The 19666-nt window shown below is 42.5% G+C and overlaps 1 protein-coding gene across 1 annotated transcript in view; it reads right to left on the bottom strand.

The window, feature by feature from the left end:
- Window positions 1–19666, bottom strand: part of lars2 (leucyl-tRNA synthetase 2, mitochondrial) — a 48803-nt gene that overhangs the window by 5771 nt on the left and 23366 nt on the right. The window contains exons 11-19 of the mRNA XM_058084547.2: window positions 18795–18910; window positions 18444–18727; window positions 9562–9660; window positions 4994–5131; window positions 4805–4908; window positions 3033–3212; window positions 2775–2944; window positions 1247–1324; window positions 1061–1172 (exon numbers count right to left, since the gene is read on the bottom strand). Coding sequence (XP_057940530.2) covers window positions 1061–1172; window positions 1247–1324; window positions 2775–2944; window positions 3033–3212; window positions 4805–4908; window positions 4994–5131; window positions 9562–9660; window positions 18444–18727; window positions 18795–18910 — 1281 coding nt within the window. The remainder of the gene's footprint in view (window positions 1–1060; window positions 1173–1246; window positions 1325–2774; window positions 2945–3032; window positions 3213–4804; window positions 4909–4993; window positions 5132–9561; window positions 9661–18443; window positions 18728–18794; window positions 18911–19666) is intronic.

A 19666-nucleotide genomic window follows, 5' to 3' on the forward strand; every position in this document is an offset into this window, starting at 1 on the left:
TCTTAATTAACACTTCCTGTTAAAAAGGTATGGGAATGACTCCAAATTGAAAATATAGTTACAGACATTCGGAAATTCATACTTTGTAGCATATTAAAATGTGAAAATTAAATTAATAATAATGTATTTTTTTTCATATGTCACACTTGTGGACTCCGTATACACTACCGCTCAAACGTTTGGGATTTTTTCGGCTTTTTCTTGGCGATCCTGCCATGAAGTCCAGCATCCTGAAGTCACCGCTTCACTGTTGATACCGATACTGGTGTTTGACGACTACTATTTAGTGCAGCTTCCAGGTGACGACCTGTGAGGCGTCTACACACTCTCGGATATTTTGTCTTCTTGCACAGTTGTGTATCGATTTTATGTCCTTGTTAGACCCAGTTTGTGCACCCCCCCCCCGCGACCCTCGTGAGGAAAAGCGGCAGAAAATGAATGAATGAATGTTTTGAGTCTTAAGCTGCTGTGTGATGAGTTTAGTGTGAATGTGAGTGGTTGTTTGTCTATATGTGCCCTGTGATTGGCTGGCCACCAGTCCAGGGTGTACCCCGCCTCTCGCCCAAAGACAGCTGGGATAGGCTCCAGCAACCCCCGCGACCCTTGTGAGGAAAAGCGGCAGAAAATGAAAGAATTAATGTTTTGAGTCTTAAGCTGCTGTGTGATGAGTTTAGTGTGAATGTGAGTGTGAATGGTTGATTGTCTATATGTGCCCTGTGATTGGCTGGCCACCAGTCCAGGGTGTACCCCGCCTCTCGCCCAAAGACAGCTGGGATAGGCTCCAGCACGCCCGCGACCCTCGTGAGGAAAAAGCGGTAGAAAATGAAAGAATTAATATATAATATACAGTAATATATCATTTAGTTTTTACAAATTAAGATTGAAAAAAAAGTACTCATTCTTTTGTTTTATCCTGTTTACACTTATGGACAATTTAGTCTCCAATTCCCCTGTGGGAAGAAAATGTAGTACTTGTGGGAAACTCAAGCATGTAAAAGTGGAACCAACTACACCAGCAAGCAATCTCACCGGTAGAGGGATCATTTTTCATATCACTCACCTGCCCAAAGTTCAGAGGCCAAGTGGGGTGCCATGGGAGCCGTCATCAGAACCAGCGTGGCCAGAGCATCCTCAAACTCCGCACTGTGCTGCATCACGCTGACTGATGCACACTGGGTAACACACATAAAATGTAATGAGTGGGGTTGCTGATTTGAAACCTGAAGATGTTACTGTGTTCGCTCACGCTCAATGTATTGGTAAGGCCCATGAGACGAGAAATGGCTGCATTGAACAGGAAGTCTTCCGTGAAGTGAGACGTGACCTGAAAAAAAGCATATTTCTATTTGGAATTAATCCCATCATCAGTTATTTACTTGGCTGAGTGTTGGTTGCCTGGGAAGAGAAGACAGCGACATGCCCAGAGGATGCACACTGTTCGGAGTATGTCAACAACTCCCAGCTTAGCCCTCCGGGAGGAGAAAGCCCATTGGGGGAAGGGTCTTAGGGTGGAAGCGGCTGATCACCGAGGACTGAATCAAAGCACAGCCTTGACTTTGAGAGCTTAAGGCTAACAGGCCTGATGTCCTATAAAAGCTCTGGCCTTGAAGGGTGGAGGGAGAAAATCCAACCTGGCAGCTTTGGACATCTATTTATAAAAAGTGTGGGAGAGACAGAGTGGGTTTTTAAATCAATTGCCATCAGTCTTCCTTTACTCTGGGGGGTGTTCGGGTTAGAACGGACGATCGGGTTGCCGTGCATTGTGATGACTGGCGTATTAATCTTGCCGTAGCATGTTAGCATGGTAACTCATCTCATGACGGACTTCAAGTCCAAGTAGATAAAGGTGAAAGATTCATCTAGATCGGTGGTCTTAAACACACGGCCCGCGGGCCAAATGTGGCCCGCTGGACACTACTTTGAGGCCCCCGCCTTGATATGAAAGTTTAATGTTAGTGCGGCCCGCGCAAGTTTGATATGGATGCTGTATGGTATCATGTACCCAAAAAAAAAATGATTACCTTTGATTAATGTTCATGTTAAAGGTTAAATAACTGTTAATAGTTATCCTCCCTATCCATGTGGAAGTGGTAAGTTTTTGGCTTTTTAAGTTTAAAGGAAATAACTTGGAGGCTACTGTTTAGGTCGCTAGCTCTCTAGTTTGCGAGTTAGCATGTGTCACAAGACCCTGCAGTTGCGCAATATGTAAATAAAAACAGTATAAATGTGACTATAGTCTTGTTTTGTCATGTCTACAGGGTTCTAATAATGCTTTGTTCATTTTAATCTGAAAAAAATAATTTGTCTACTCACCAGCTATATGTGGTTTCTTAAGTTTTTATTATTTGCCATTTTATTATTATTATAATATTTATTTATTACTGATGGATTGATTTTCTTTATTCTTGATTTCTTTATTTTTCATCTTATTTTGTGTAGACAAATAAAAAGTAAGATATTTGAGAACAGTGGAATGTTTTATCAGAGCTTTTCTTGTAGAAAATTGGAACCAAAGCAAAGTTTTTTAATTTTTTTCTTTTTAATAAATTATCAATAAATAATAAATTAATTAATTATTAATAAAAAAAAACATTTTTTGAAAACCTAATGCGGCCCAGTCTCACCCAGACCCGAGCTCCAGTGGCCCCCAAGTAAATTGAGTTTGAGACCCCTGATCTAGATTTTAAAAAAAACATGCAAGAGAAGGAAGAGACTTTGAAAACAGGCCATCTACCGACCCCTGCTGGTGGAAACTGTAACAGCTATGTCCCTACCTCTTCGATAGCATAGTTTTTGTTCCGCCAGATCTTTTTGGACTCCTCCAGCTCCTTCTTCGTCAGCAAGGAGGGACATGGAACATCACAGAGCTGACGAGCTTCTCGTAGCTTTGTCACAAGCTGCCACAGTCTGGACTGCCAGCGCAAGACCCCAGGAAGAGCATCCTCTGGAGTGGAGTCCATTTCCGCATACAATTAGAACCACCATAAGATAAGACCAGTAAGATTCCGATTGTAAAGACGACACTATCTCACTTTTAAGATTCCAGAGGATGTCCTGTTCAGGCGGTGCGGCATAGAGGATGTAGAGTCGAACTGTGTCCACGCCGTACTGCTGTACCACTTCTTGGGGGTCCAGACCGTTGTGTTTAGACTTGCTCATCTTCTCCCATATCACCTCCACCTGACCTCCTCCCAACGCCACTGGCTCTTTTCCTAACAAAGACAGAAGTAAAAGGTCAGTCCACAGTGGTGGCCTTTTTTTTCAAATGACTGTTCTGCAAATGCTGAGATGATGCTGAGATATGCCAACATGAGACTAAAGCTGAAGCATTATAATGCTGGTCCTCATATCATAGACGCCCCCAGACAAGATCCACATGTCCTTGAAGTGGTTTTGAGCACAGAAATGGATTATATCAGGTCATAAAGTTTATTCCAAAATAAACTGCCAAATAGTTACTGCCAAATAATGCTTACTATATTAAAAAGTTGACATTTCTTGAGTCAAAACACTCCGAAAATTTTCAATTTGGAGTTCAGCTGCATTTTTTTTTTTACCTAGGCCTAATGGCTGATGTGCAACAGGTGTGCAGACCAGGAGAACAAGGCAGGAGTCCAAGGGGCCAGCAGACCAAAACAAATGCAGATCATTCATTTTCTACCGCTATTTCCTCACGAGGGTCGTGAGGATGCTGGAGCCTATCCCAGCTGTCTTCGGGCGAGAGGCGGGGTACACCCTGGACTGGTGGCCAGCCAATCACAGGGCACATATAGACAAACAACCATTCACACTCACATTCATACCTATGGACAATTTGGAGTCGCTAATTAACCTAGCATGTTTTTGGAATGTGGGAGGAAACCGGAGTACCCGGAGAAAACCCACGCATGCACTGGGAGAACATGCAAACTCCACACAGAGATGGCCAAGGGTGGAATTGAACCCTGGTCTCCTAGCTGTGAGGTCTGCGCGCTAACCACTCGACCACCGTGCTGTGCCGACTCAAAAGTCAAAGAAAAATTAAACTTGAGCATATAAAGGTATTTTTTGGGGGGGCACCAGTGATGACTAACAGGAAAAGTGTGATGATAACCATAGAACCTGAAATGGAAATTAATTTCAATTCCACCCTCGGCCATCTCTGTGTGGAGTTTGCATGTTCTCCCCGTGCATGTGTGGGTTTTCTCCGGGTACTCCGGTTTCCTCCCACATTCCAAAAACATGCTAGGTTAATTGGCAACTTCATTGCTTCTTGTAGAGTGCTGTATCATTCCATCTGTTGTTTTCTGAAATCCGCAGTATTTGTGCTTTTATTGTCAATTTATTAGCACACTTTTTCCCCCTAAGTGTAATATTTACATTACATTACATTATTTTCTGGATTGCATGTGTCTAATCTTGTGCATTAAAAAACAAGAACTTGAGACTGTGTCTGAACAGGTGATATTAATATTAAAGGTCATGTTCAATAATAATAATAATAATAATGTATGATAGCATTAGTGTGAATAGATAACCGTGTTCATTCATCAACTATACAAGAGCAGTTCTAGTGCGAGGATCATTGCTTAGCATCCAGAGACGTGTACGGAACGATTATCTGTTTTTATCCTTGGACCGAGTTACAGAGAGAAGGTGAAAATCTTTGCCATTTGAAGATAATTGAAAGAAAACGCCCTCAGATTTGCAGTGCTGCTTCAGTAAAAAAAAAAATAATACAACAATAATCCTTAGTCCTTGTATTTATAGCTATATTTCCGACAAAGTCACCCTTAGGGAAGCTTCTGATTGGGTCGAAATGTACCTGTGAAGTCAACCTCCTCTCTTTTTAAGTACTGGCCACTGTCTGATCGTCGGAAAGTCTGACCTTTGATCAGACCCTGCACAAGTAACTTCCGAAAGGGCTCCCTAGGGGAAAAAAAAAAAATCAAGAATTAAATTTCAATTGTGTGTAAGTAAACTCACACAGCTGGCATTGAACAATGCGGTGTACCTGTGAGCCACAAGCCCTTGGTCCTTGCAGAAGTGACAGAGGAAGCGAGCGTAGTACAAATGCATGACGGCGTGCTCTTTACCTCCAATGTAGACGTCCACGGGTAGCCACTCATCTGCTAGGTGACGCTCGAAAGGCCTGAAAGAACACAAGATTGAGCTTGGGGAAGTGGAAAAACTACAAAAATGGCGCTCTACACTCAGTATGAAATGAGTATTGTTTTTTAATTATATTTTATAGGGGGTAAAATAGCTCTTTTGTTAGTAAAGGTTGCCGACCCCTGCCCTAAGGGATCCGGGAGTATGGCCTCTGCTCCTTCATATTGAGAGGAGCCACTTGAGGGCCCGACCCGGGAATCTACTCTGGATGCCTCCCGGACGCCTCCCTGGTGAGGGGTTCCGGGCATGCCCAGAAAGGAGAAGGCCACAGGGAAGACCTAGGACACACTGGAGGGACATTTTCCTAGTTATGGTGGTATTTAGCTGAATTTCATAGGAAAAATTACTCCTAGAACTAACTAGTCTAATATATCTTAGGGGTCAGCAACATACGGCTCCAGAGCCGCATGTGGTTCTTCAGCCTTTTTGTTGTGGCTCCCTTCGCAATGCCAATTTGTTTGTCAACATATGTCAACAAAGTTTACATTTAATTTACACAGATAGTATTTATATACATTTATCTTCTATATTCGCAAGATCCGATACTAGCAAGAGTACTCGATCAACTCCGCTTTTTCTCCTACTTTGATACCCCAAAAACCTTTTGAAAGTTAATAAGATATTGTTTTTGAATTATGTTTTGCGGCTCCACTCTATTTTTCTTTAGTGAGCAAGGAGGTAAAATGGCTCTTTGGATAGTAAAGGTTGCCGACCCCTGCCCTAAGGAATAGGGTGAGAACCTTAAACATCCGGGAGTACGGCCTCTGCTCCTTCATATAGAGAGGAGCCACTTGAGGGGGGTCGGGAATCTAGTCTGGATGCCTCCCGGACGCTTCCCTGGTGAGGGGTTCTGGGCATGCCCAGAAAGGAGAAGGCCAAAGGGAAGACCTAGGACACGCTGGAGGGACCCTTTTCCTAGTTATGGTGGTATTTAGCTGAATTTCATAGGAAAAAATGACTCCTAGTACTAACTAGTCTACTATAAACTTAGGGGTCAGCAACCCACGGCTCCAGATCCGCATGTGGCTCTTCAGCCTCTTTGTTGTGGCTCCCTTCGCAATGCCAATTTGTTTGTCAACATATGTCAACAAAGTTTACATTTAATTTACACAGATAGTATTTATGTACATTTATCTTCTATATTAGCAAGATCCGATACTAGCAAGAGTACTCGATCAACTCCGCTTTTTCTCCTACTTTGATACCCCAAAAACCTTTTGAAAGTTAATAAGATATTGTTTTTGAATTATGTTTTGCGGCTCCACTCTATTTTTCTTTAGTGAGCAAGGAGGTAAAATGGCTCTTTGGATAGTAAAGGTTGCCGACCCCTGCCCTAAGGAATAGGGTGAGAACCTTAAACATCCGGGAGTACGGCCTCTGCTCCTTCATATAGAGAGGAGCCACTTAATGGGGGTCGGGAATCTAGTCTGGATGCCTCCCGAACGCTTCCCTGGTGAGGGGCTCTGGGCATGCCCAGAAGGGGGAAGGCCACAGGGAAGACCTAGGACACGCTGGAGGGACATTTTTCTAGTTATGGTGGTATTTAGCTGAATTTCATAGGAAAAAATGACTCCTAGTACTAACTAGTCTACTATAACTTAGGGGTCAGCAACCCACGGCTCCAGATCCGCATGTGGCTCTTCAGCCTCTTTGTTGTGGCTCCCTTCGCAATGCCAATTTGTTTGTCAACATATGTCAACAAAGTTTACATTTAATTTACACAGATAGTATTTATGTACATTTATCTTCTATATTAGCAAGATCAGATACTAGCAAGAGTACTCGATCAACTCCGCTTTTTCTCCTACTTTGATACCCCAAAAATCTTTTGAAAGTTAATAAGATATTGTTTTTGAATTATGTTTTGCAGCTCCACTCTATTTTCATTTAGTGAGCAAGGAGGTAAAATGGCTTTTTTGATAGGAAGGGTTGCCGACCCCTGAGCTAACTAATCATCATTATACCATTTTTTAATCTTCTTCCAAACAAACTGGCTCCTTTTAATAAATAAATAAAAATATTGTAGTTCCTCAGAAGATATTTGTGGCAATTGTTGTGTTTTGATTGAACGTATGGACACATGCTTCTTATCTATGAGATTCTCCACCCATCTTATTAGCAGGGAAGTGCTGATGGAGAGGAACATATGAGATGATGAGCCGAGTCGGGGCATCATGTGGTTGGCATCGCAGGGATGATGATGGTCAGTCAGCACATGGCTGCTATCTACAATATATGTGTCACGTCACGCATGTGGTAATTACCCTCCCCCACATCTCTGTGCGACTGGTGTCTGGTGATAATTGAACCTTGGGATAAAGTTATGAACTGGCAAGGCTGAAAATAATTTGGCCTGTGAGCTGGCATCAGGCCAGCACTCCTCTAATACATCACACACACACACACACATTCTATTTCCTCCTCTCGCTTCCTCAGCACACCAGGCATCCTACTTTTCATCACTTCCGTACACATAAGACTCAGCAGGCCGACTGAAATGCACAAATAGTGTAATTGCTTTTTCTGTTGTGCCATAATCTGCTCTGCTAAGAAAACTGATGGGAGCAGGAAGTTCCCCCCCCCCCCCCCCAACCCACCTACTTCTAAAAGCAGCTTTACAGCTTGGTCAAGAAGATGGCAAAAATACTTCTCTTTTTGTTAAGCTTTGGGTATCACCAGCATCCCGAGCAGGTGACAGCCATGCCTCCATAATGTAATCTCTATGGGCAGAGAAGCCCACTTTGCAGACAAATGTGCCTGTGTGTGCACCCCCCCCCCCACTCACCCACCCACGACAAAATTTCAATACTATTGACAAAATAATATTTATTTATTTATACGAACCACTGTATGAGTTGCTGGCACCAGCATCATTCAAGCATGAATAAAGACCCCCCGCCCCCCCCCTGGAGGGGGGCCCCACCCCGCTATTTGAGAAGCAGTGGCGTCGAGGCCATAATATACATGCTTGAAATAGCAAAGTGGGAGAGTGGGTGGTATTTGACATAATCATGTGCTTGAGTACATTTCCATGTGCATATATAAACCAATGGGATGTAATAAAAAAAAAAAAAAAAAAGTCATATCATAAATTCGGCAATGCTCAGTTTGATTGACACCATCTGCAAGGCATTGATTGAACAATATGTTTATTATTGTGGGTGTAGTTTGCAGTAGTGTACAACTGCACCCGCATCATACTGAGAGCTGTTGTTATTATTTAACTGCAGTATAATACGGCTGCACGGTGGATGAGTGGTTAGCATGCAGGCCTCACAGCTAGGAGACCTGAGTTCAATTCCACTCTCGGGCAATCTCTGTATGGAGTTTGCATGTACTCCGGTTTCCTCCCACATTCCAAAAAACATGCTAGGTTAATTAGCGACTCCAAATTGTCCATAGGTATGAATGTGAGTGTGAATGGTTGTTTGTCTATATGTGCCCTGTGATTGGCTGGCCACCAGTCCAGGGTGTATACCCCGCCCAAATATAGCCCTCGTGAGTACAAGCACTAAAAAATGAATGAATGAATGATATTGATTTTTTTAGGCACAACTAAACCCTCCTGCTAGCTTGACTTTGACGTTCTCCGATTTTGGATCAACCTTTGCTAGAAAAGTCATTCCTTCTTTTATTTATTTTCTTTTATTTTGTTTTATTATTAGGGTCATGGGGGGAATGCTGGAACCTATCCCAGCTGACTTCGGCCTAGCTGCGAGCCAATTGGCAGGGCACATATACACACATATATAGACAACCATTCACACCTATGGACAATTTGTTGTCTCCAATGAACCCTAAGGTAAGTTTTTGGAATGTGGCTGAAACTGGAGTACCTGGAGAAAACGTTCTCCCGTGCGTGCGTGGGTTTTCATCCCACATTCCAAAAACATGCTAGGTTAATTGGCGACTCTAAATTGTCCGTAGGTATGAATGTGAGTGTGAATGGTTGTTTGTGTCTATATGTGCCCTGTGATTGGCTGGCCACCAGTCCAGGGTGTACCCCGCCTCTCGCCCGAAGACAGCTGGGATAGGCTCCAGCACCCCCGTGACCCTCGTGAGCATAATGAATGAACGAATATCTACTATATCGGGTAATATAGTAAGTGTAAAGGTGACTATAGGGGTGCTATTTCATGTCTAGAGGGCTCTAATAATGTTACATATATATGTGCCCTAACGAGTCCCCACCTCTCAACTGAAGTCAGCTGGGATAGGCTCCAGCATACCCCGGAAAATAGAAAATAAAAAATGGATGGATGGATACATTGAGCTCCAGAATTCTCCACCTCCTCTCATCAATAAGCCCCACACATATTTTAAATCATATACTGTAAATACACACACCACTAATAAATGATAATATAAGTTGATCAATGAATTAGAGTCATAGAAGGCTGCCGTTCATACCTTATTGTGTTATGTGGGTCGACGTATCTAAAGTAATACCAAGCTGAGTCCACAAACGTGTCCATGGTGTCAGTCTCCCTTTTTGCTGGGCCGTTGCATCTGAAAAAAGTAGAAGCGGGACAAATAAATAAATAGAAATCAGACTAGCAACTTCGCAGGCAAACAGAAAAGCTCCATTTTTTTTTTATGCCCGGCATCTCTATGTGATATTTGTATGTGATAATGTGTGACGCTGCCTCCATCTGGCTGTAGAGGTCACGTTCCTGCAGACAAGCACAGCTTAAAATCGGACTGGCACCGGAACATGGGTCTCTTGCCCCGACTCGCCGGCTGTGCTAACAAGGGAAACGGACAAGCGGGCTAAACACACACGATCATGTATTTGTGTTGGAAATGTCACCCTGCACCCCCTTTTTTTTTTTTGCCAAGCCAGAGACCATTTGGTTTGTAATGCGAAGCTGCCAATACAACTTTTGACAATACACAGTAAACAGAGCTAACTTTCTTTTTATATTGAAATCAGGGAGTGGAACAGGGAAGTCATCTGCTTATCGTTTCATCATCAGTCTCAACAGAGAGAGTCCCAGACTGCAAAAAACAACCGATGCATGTCTTGGTGTACTTTTCCGGACCATATGTCTTGTCTTATATCTGTCTACCTGTCTAACGTTTTACTCACACAGAATGTTAGGCACACATTTAGACGCAAACACCCTCGGCTGGTATCTACTATACCAGTCTACTAAAAAGCCTTTTTTACAAAGATCACCCCAAACAGCCGAGCCATCAGAGTAGTGGATGCCATCCACGGCGATGCCAATTTGCTAATTTGTGGTCAACAATGATTTTTTTTCCATTCAAATATAAACTAAATATAAAAAGCATCTAATTTTCCCTAATTTATATAATGTGATAATTGAAGTACCGTAAAACGGGGTTATAAAGGACAGCGAGGTAATAAGGGACAATTTTCGGGAAAATGTTTTAAATATAATTCTGCCTTTTCATGTGAAACAGGAAGCTGCTTTGTGTTGTTTTTTTTCAAAGAAGATTATGTTATGTTATATTCTTGAACAAATCGTTAAAAAATGGTCCCTTATTACCCCGCTGTCCCTTATAACCCCGTTTTACGGTACCGTATTTTCTGAACTATAAGTCGCTCCGGAGTATATATCTAAGTCGCACAAGGCCAAAAATGCATAATTAGGTAGAAAAAAAAACATACATAAGTCGCACTGGAGTATAAGTCGCAAACTACTCGATCAAAACAGACACTATGGTAATGGTAATGGTTTTATTTCATTTGAACATGCATCAGATTGCAATTGAATGCATCACATAATCAGTTCACAGTTCCACATGTCCAAAAGGAGTAGGAAGAAGCAAAGCTTATTAAATCCTACCCTTCCATCTGGTATTTTTACAATCAGTAACTGTTACATTTGTTCACTTCCTGCCTTCCTCATATAAATTTAATTTGTTGTTTTTTATTATTTTTTAATATCATATTATATATATATTTATTTATATTTTATTATATTTTATATTATTTTTATTTTATTTTTTTGTCACGTACCAAAATAAATAAATAATAAAAATAATAAAAGAATAGAGAACAGGCTGAATAGGTGTAAGATATGCTATAGCAAATGTGAGACTTCCCTTGTACACAGGCACCCCCTGGCCTCTGTTACAGCTTCCAAGGTTTGATTTCCCTGTTATGGCTCTGTTGTAGCTACTTTGTGGGATCTTTGTGTTAAATGGGCTACTTCGTCCCACCATTCTGTGTCATGGCAGAACAAAAATCACAAGGGCTCGTATCGAGGCTCTGATTATGAAACACGAGCATGGGGTTGCCTAGCAACGACACACAAAGGTGCAGCAAGGTTAATATTTGGAAGGCTGACATTATTTCATCAAAATGAAAAAGCCAGGAGCCACACAAAGGCTATGACCAAAGAAGCCAAAAATAGAAGAGGAGACACCGGTTACATTTGCTGCAAGAGATTTCACACATTTCACCTCACACCAGACTGACCAATAGGAGGCCAGAAAAGCTGGAAAAACATGTCGGCCCTTTTTAGAGCCATGAAATCTGCCCCCTTAAAAGAGACCTTTTATGCTTTTTTCCACTCTTCTGACCTATAAATATAGTTTGAATGTTGTAGAATGTTCCAGATAAAATGACAAATCCCTGTTTATTATCAACTTTGATAAAAATAGCGGTACAAAGCGGAAGTGTTTCTATGAGGCGGGCCGTGGGGGAATACATTGAAACAGCCCATTTTTTGCAGAACCATGAAATCCAAATAAATACAACTGAATAGGTGCAGATTCTGGAAGAACTATAAAGCTTTGTATGCTGGTTATTGTGTGTAGCTGCTCTATAGAAGTCCACAATTCAATACAAAATGCTGAAAAATGAACATCATATTTTCCCTTTATGGGAAAAATTTAATTTAAATATTGTATTTCAGCTGAATAGGTGCAGATTCTGGAAGACCTATAAAGCTTTGTATGCTGGTTATTGTGTGTAGCTGCTCTATAGAAGTCCACAATTCAATACAAAATGCTGAAAAATGAGCATCATAGGTCCCCTTTATGGGAAAATTTTAATTTAAATATTGTATTTCAGCTGAATAGGTGCAGATTCTGGAAGAATTATAAAGCTTTGTATGCTGGTTATTGTGTGTAGCTGCTCTATAGAAGTCCACAATTCAATACAAAATGCTGAAAAATGAACATCATAGGTTCCCTTTATAGGAAAAATTTAATTTAAATATTGTTTTTCAGCTGAATAGGTGCAGATTCTGGAAGAACTATAAAGCTTTGTATGCTGGTTATTGTGTGTAGGTGCTCTATAGAAGTCCACAATTCAATACAAAGGGCTGAAAAATGACCATCATGGGTTCCCTTTATGGGAAAAATTTAATTTAAATATTGTATTTCAGCTGAATAGGTGCAGATTCTGGAAGAACTATACAGCTTTGTATGCTGGTTATTGTGTGTAGGTGCTCTATAGAAGTCCACAATTCAATACAAAGGGCTGAAAAATGACCATCATGGGTTCGCTTTATGGGAAAAATGTAATTTAAATATTGTATTTTTAAGAAGCTACAAAGGCGGTGGTTCTCAACTGGTTTGGCTGCAGACCCCACCAGACCCTTCATTTCCAAATGGTAAACAAAATGGACGGAATTTTTCAATTTTTCATGCATATTATATTTCAAAAGGTACGTTTTTGATGCTCTCTATTCTCCAGCAGATATCTGCAACTGTGCTTCAGACGGACGGCACGCTAAGTCTCCATTGCCATGTCCCTCGATGCCACTCGCAGCGGCATAGCAAGCTAATAGCGCAGACAAGAATGTGAGGTGCATTTTTTCCCATCAACTGTAAACATATCAGCGACTCACTTTCGTGTCTCGGCCCACCAGTTGAGAACCACTGTATGTAGGCATACACATGCACAAATAGGATGCTATGGAAGCACACAGAGCAAGGTGTCAGAGTTGGGGATCTGCACCCAAAGGCATGCCCTCGGCAGTTATGGAGAGCAGGGAACCTCAGCAGCGCCAAGCAAGCAAAGTGACCCATCTCTAGCAGAGCAAGACTTAATTACCACATTAGCCTCTGCCAAGTAAGAGCTATTGTTTGTTTGTGTGTGTGTCTCGGCCGTTCTTAATGAATCCGCTTTCAGTTTTATACAAGAAACAATGTTAAAAGTTCTTTTAGATGCCACTGAAAATTTCTGGGCTGCACGGTGGTTGAGTGGTTAGCACGTAGGCCTCACACCTAGGAGACCCGAGTTCAATTCCACCCTTGGCCATCTCTGTGTGAAGTTTGCATGTTCTCCCCGTGCATGCGTGGGTATTCTCCGGGTACTCCGGTTTTCTACCACATTCCAAAAACATGCTAGGTTAATTGTCGACTCCACATTGTCCATAGGTATGAATGTGAGTGTGAATGGTTGTTTGTCTATATGTGCCCTGTGATTGGCTGGCCACCAGTCCAGGGTGTACCCCCACCTATCGCCCGAAGACAACCGGGATAAGCTCCAGCACCCCTCGCGACCCTCGTGAGGATAAGCGGTAGAAAATGAATGAATGGACTGACAACAGCTGCACGGTGTTGAGTGGTTAGCACGGGGGCCTCACAGCTAGGAGACCTGAGTTCAATCCCACCCTCGTTATGATATATTTATCATTATTTATCAAGGCTGTTTTCTAATTTAATTGAATCTTCTTCCAGGGATTATAAACCTGTACCACATTATTGTACTGCCTTATCATTGTCCTTTGTATTTAAAATTGAAAAAAGAATACAGGAAGTGAACAAATTGTTGTGAAACAGGGAGGGTGTAGGATTAAATAAGCTTCCCTTATTCGTTCCTACTCCTTTTTATACGATGTGATTTATTCCAGTGTAACTTGTATGCCTGTTCAAAAGTAAAGTAAACCATTACCATTACATGGTTAGCAATTTTCTGCCAGCTGTCCTCCCTCGTTCTACTGGCGGCGGCAGCGTTGCTTTTGGCAGTGATGATGTTTTTTAACTCCTCATAACGCTCCATAATAATTACTTGCGCCTCTTATGTAAAATACACCGGCCTGAATCACTGCATTTATGGGCAGAAGTAGAATAACATGGCGTCAAATGCGCCCCCTTTTATGTGAACACATACAATCACAAAGCTGAGAACTGGACTTGTGTGAATCTGTTTGGGGGGGTGGGAAAAAATGGCCTGAGTATGTTGACCCACTTTTTGCAGTACAGGGCTCTGGTCTGCCAGAGACCTTTCGGTGATGCCAACTTGGCAAAGTATATTTAGCGGGTATTCAGACCCCTGTAGATTTAGTTTTTTAGCTTAGGGGTCGTCAAACAGAACGACATACTTGCTTATGGTGCAACAAAACAAAAACACAACACATCCACAGCAAGTTAACGCATCACGTAAATCAACAACTGAGTGGCAAACACAAAACTATTAATTCCAAATGCCCGCAAGGCATGCTTGGTAGTCCGGCCGCAACATCCTCCTTGCTTACTTCTCTGACAACCTCATCAATATATTTTGCAATTTGGCAAAAATGCGACCAACACAGCAAAATATTGTGAGAAAGACTACCACAAGATACCCAGCATGCCTTGCGGTGGGAATATATGGGTGTTTTTTTGGCATGAGTATTGTCTGCACAAGCTAGAGATCGCATCTGACTATTTTGGAAACGCAAATGTGCCACAATAGTAACTCAAAATTATTATTTCCAAATGCCCGCAAGGCATGCTTGGTAGTCCAGCTGCAACATCCTCCTTGCTTACGTCTCTGACAACCTCATCAACGTATTTTGCAATCTGGCAAAAATGCGACCAACGCGGCAAAATATTGGGAGAAACCGTACCACAAGCTACCCAGCATGCCTTGCGGTGGGAATATATGGGTGTTTTTTTGGCATGAGTATTGTCTGTACAAGCTAGAGATCGCATCTGACTATTTTGGAAACGCAAATGTGCCACAATAGTAACTCAAAATTATTATTTCCAAATGCCCGCAAGGCATGCTTGGTAGTCCAGCTGCAACATCCTCCTTGCTTACGTCTCTGACAACCTCATCAACGTATTTTGCAATCTGGCAAAAATGCAACCAACGCGGCACAATATTGGGAGAAACCGTACCACAAGCTACCCAGCATGCCTTGCGGTGGGAATATATGGGTGTTTTTTTGGCATGAGTATTGTCTGTACAAGCTAGAGATCGCATCTGACTATTTTGGAAACGCAAATGTGCCACAATAGTAACTCAAACTTATTATTTCCAAATGCCCGCAAGGCATGCTTGGTAGTCTAGCTGCAACATCCTCCTTGCTTACTTCTCTGACAACCTCATTAATATATTAAGCAATGTGGCAAAAATGCGACCAACGCAGCAAAATATTGTGAGAAAGAGTAAAACAAGATACCCAGCATGCCTTGCGGTGGGAATATTTTTTGCATGGGTATTGTCTGTACAAGCTAGCTTTTGGAAACTTAAATGTGCCACAATAGCACTGCAAGTCTTGTTGCAAGGCTTCCAGATTCCTTAAAAAAATTATCTGGAAATGTCTGGGGGGGCCGGATTAAGACACGTTAAGACGGGCCGCAGTTTGCCCACCCTTTCCCGAGGGGCACAATGAGAAGCTTTCCATGTTGTTTGCTCACAGCATCCATTAAAATCGCCAATTATGCAAACGATATATGCCAACTATTACACCCAAAGTGCAGAGGCTCATGAAAGGTACAAACACGCCTGACGGGGGGGGTGGGGGGGTACAGAAAGCAGAATCAGATATCTGAAGCTGATTTTGTTGATGGAAAAAAAATGGAGTCAAAAGGTTGTCAAACAGATGAGGCAGAGGAGTCATCAGCCACCTCCACGAAAAGGCATCTTCATCATGGATTGTGGCGCTCCATCTGTTCAGTCCCCCACGCCTGTAAGCGTGTTAAATAAACCACGCGGCTTTGTCTTTACCTGGGAATTTACAGAACACAAACCGGCCGCCGTGGGCCAGGCTAAGCTGAGGCAAGGTTCAACTGGCAGACCCTGAACTGGCAGACGGCTGCTTCACAGCGCTGCAGAGCGTGGACCGTTGTGTTGAGGAGAAAGGATATGACTTCCTCAAGGACACATGAAGCTCCATCTCAGCCGCCCCGGCTCTCATCAGCGTGTTCTTCTGCGTTCCACTCAAAAGTTTAATTGGACATGCTCGACGAGTGAAGGGAACAAATTTCCAACGACACTTAACAACGCAAGGGGAGACGGGGGAGTGAGGCGATAACGGAGTCTTTGCGATTGCAGCCATCAATCACCTCTGATGGGGAGACTTCTGGTGGCTTTGCGGAAAGCGTGTGAAAACAATCTGATGACTTGTGCCATCTGCCGCTGAGCGGGCCATTGTTTTAATCTACATGGTGCCACTGTGAATACTTTAGGATTTAGGGAACGGATCCTCGTGTCGACGGAGGGTGAGTGAAAACAACAGAGGGGTAGTCAATCTGCATTTTTGATACACGGTTTGTGCGTCATTATCATCATGGCGCCTTTCATTAGAACAGGGGTCTCAAACTCAATTTACCTGGGGGCCACCGGAAGCTAGGTTCTGGGTGAAGCCGGGCCGCATCAGGTTTTCAAAAAAAAAAAAAAAAAAAAACAACGCATTTATTAAAAACTGGAAAAAAAAATCAATAAAAAAAACCTATCTTCAATGCTTTTGCTTCTGCTATACCCTACACTTTTTCAGTACTTTGGTTCCGGTTTTCCACACCAAAATATCTGATAAAACATTCCACTGTTCTCAAATATCTTGATTTTTATTTTTCTAATTTTTTCTATTTTTTCTAAAGGGGACCTATTGTGCTAAATTCCGGCCCTTTGTATTGAGTTGTTGGCTCCTATAGAGCAGCTACACACAATAACCTGCACAAAAAGATTTGTAGATCTTCCAGAATCTGTACCGGCTAGATTTTCTTGGATTTCCAAAACAGTCTATTTTAATTTATTCCACCGCCTCCACTGTGATTAGACCCACTCCCAAGTGCTCCCGAGGACTTCCTGAATACTGCCAAACCCCACTTTCTTATTTTGGAATAGAATGGCCTTTATTGTCATTATACAAAATGTACAACAAAATTGGAAATTATGGTAGTATAAATTTTGGTAGTATAGGGAGAGATATATGACAGGTTTATGATAGAAGATGACAAGTTGACAAGCTCTATGACAGCCATAGAACTGGAAATAAACACGGGAAAACCTTCCACACGTGATATAGATATTACTGGATCCACTTCATTCATTTTCTACCGCTTTTCCTCACGAGGGTCGCGGGGGGTGCTGGAGCCTATCCCAGCAGTCTTTGGGCGAGAGGCGGGGTACACCCTGGACTGGTCACCAGCCAATCACAGGGCACATATAGACAAACAACCATTCACATTCATACATATGGACAATTTGGAGTCGCTAATTAACCTAGCATGTTTTTTTGGAATGTGGGAGGAAACCGGAGTACCCGGAGAAAACCCACGCATGCACGGGGAGAACATGCAAACTCCACACAGAGATGGCCGAGGGTGGAATCGAACCCTGGTCTCTTAGCTGTGAGGTCTCCGCGCTAACCACTCAACCGCCGTGCATGGATCCAGTTCATCCAGATGCTAAATTGGTCACTTTATGAATTGGTCATTCGGCAAAAAGAACGGAATATAGACCATAGGAATGTTCAAATATTAGCTAGCATATTGGCTGTGCAGTACATAAAAGTATAATGATTGCCACACCCGAACCAGATCGCTTCAATTATAATTGATCCCAATGGGAAAATGTGTTTAAAAAATAAAAAATAAAACCAGAGGTTATTTATACGAGTTTGAACAATTAGCTGTCCTTGCAGAAAGATTCCTCCCCACCACCTCAGTTTAATTTGCAGCAAATTGGGAATGTGAAGATCCGGCTTGCGGCTAGATACAACTTGTGACCTCTGCGTTGTACAAAAACACATTACGTTAACATGTTTTGGTTGATGTCAGCTAATGGGCTACAGCTGACAAGCAGACCTGGCTGTTGTTACATTTTGTTAAATAGCCAAGCCATCATCATATCATTAGTGCGCTCGTGTTTATGCAACAGCGATGAAACAAAACTAAGACGATTTCCAAAAGTTCAAGTTTTACAGCATAACCTCCGACGTTAAGCACCACCAAAAAGAGTTTAAACCATAAAACGTTGTGCAACTTCAGCTCAGTACGCATCTGAAGGACAAACTTCCCACAAAACTAAAATTCTTAGCAAAAAGAAAAAATGTGATGATAACCACAGAAGAAAAAACTGAACATTAAAATGATCTCACCTCGGACACGTGCAATTGACCCAGTCTTGTGCCGCCGCCAAAGGTGACGCCCCCTTTCCTGTGAGAGACTGGATCTCCGGTAGCGTCACTGGTAAGTCCTCCTCGGGGACAGCAACTGGACCACAGGACCCACAATGCACCACGGGAATGGGAGTACCCCAGTAACGCTGTCTCGATATCAGCCAATCCCTGAGTTTCGGACTCGTCAGGTGTCCGCCCACCTTCAGCTCTCTGGCCTTCTGGGTAATGTAGTCAAATGCCTGCTGCCTGGTGAGTCCTGAGAACTACAATGGGAGTAAAAATCTGAAAAAAAATATGAAAATTTGACCGTGACTCTGTTGTTGCTTTCACCTGATCAGAGTTAATCAGAGTTTGAGTCCCATCTTCGTGGCTTTTCAGAACACTGGTCCACCTTAAATTTAAGGACTCGGCTACAGATTGATGCTCCTCACTGCAGTCCGGGGTACCTGGTAGACACAGGTACAGTACGACAATAACACAGGAAAAAAAACATAAATTACACAAAGATACACAACACAGTTCTCCTGGGAATACCCGCCAAGCCTCCTTGTGCTTAATGTTAGTCTTTGCTGTGACGCGACTAATTGTTAGCAATCCCTTGGAGTCCATCGCCGCTCACTGTGGAACAAACAAGCCAGCGTTTCACAAATGGCTGCATGACATTGCTTAGCTTCACTGGGGTTGTATTACATAAGAGTGGGGGGGGGGGGTCTGTTGATCTTCATGTACCTTTTGAGTGTGCCTATAATGCTCTAATATATTCATAAAATAAAATGTGCAGCACCATATTATGTAATAATGGTACATTATGTAATGCAATACATTTTCACCTCTTTATGTAATAACGTGGGGCCTCACAGCTAGGAGACCAGAGTTCAATTCCACGCTCGGACATCTCTGTGTGGAGTTTGCATGTTCTCCCCGTGCATTTTTCTTTCGGGTACTCCGGTTTCCTCCCACATTCCAAAAACATGCTAGGTTAACTACTAGCAAATTGTCCATAGGTATGAATGTGAGTGTGAATGGTTGTTTGTCTATATGTGCCCTGTGATTGGCTGGCCACCAGTCCAGGGTGTACCCCGCCTCTTGCCTGAAGACAGCTGGGATAGGCTCCAGCACCCTCTTGACCCTTGTGAATGTATGTGTCAATTGGGCATCTTTAAAGGGTGAGTAATTTTACTTTATTGTAGTTGTGTAAAAGA

The sequence above is a fragment of the Doryrhamphus excisus genome, linkage group LG17, assembly GCF_037039965.1.
Source record: "Doryrhamphus excisus strain RoL-2023G ecotype Guam linkage group LG17, RoL_Dexc_Guam_v1.1, whole genome shotgun sequence".
NCBI lineage: Eukaryota > Metazoa > Chordata > Actinopteri > Syngnathiformes > Syngnathidae > Doryrhamphus > Doryrhamphus excisus.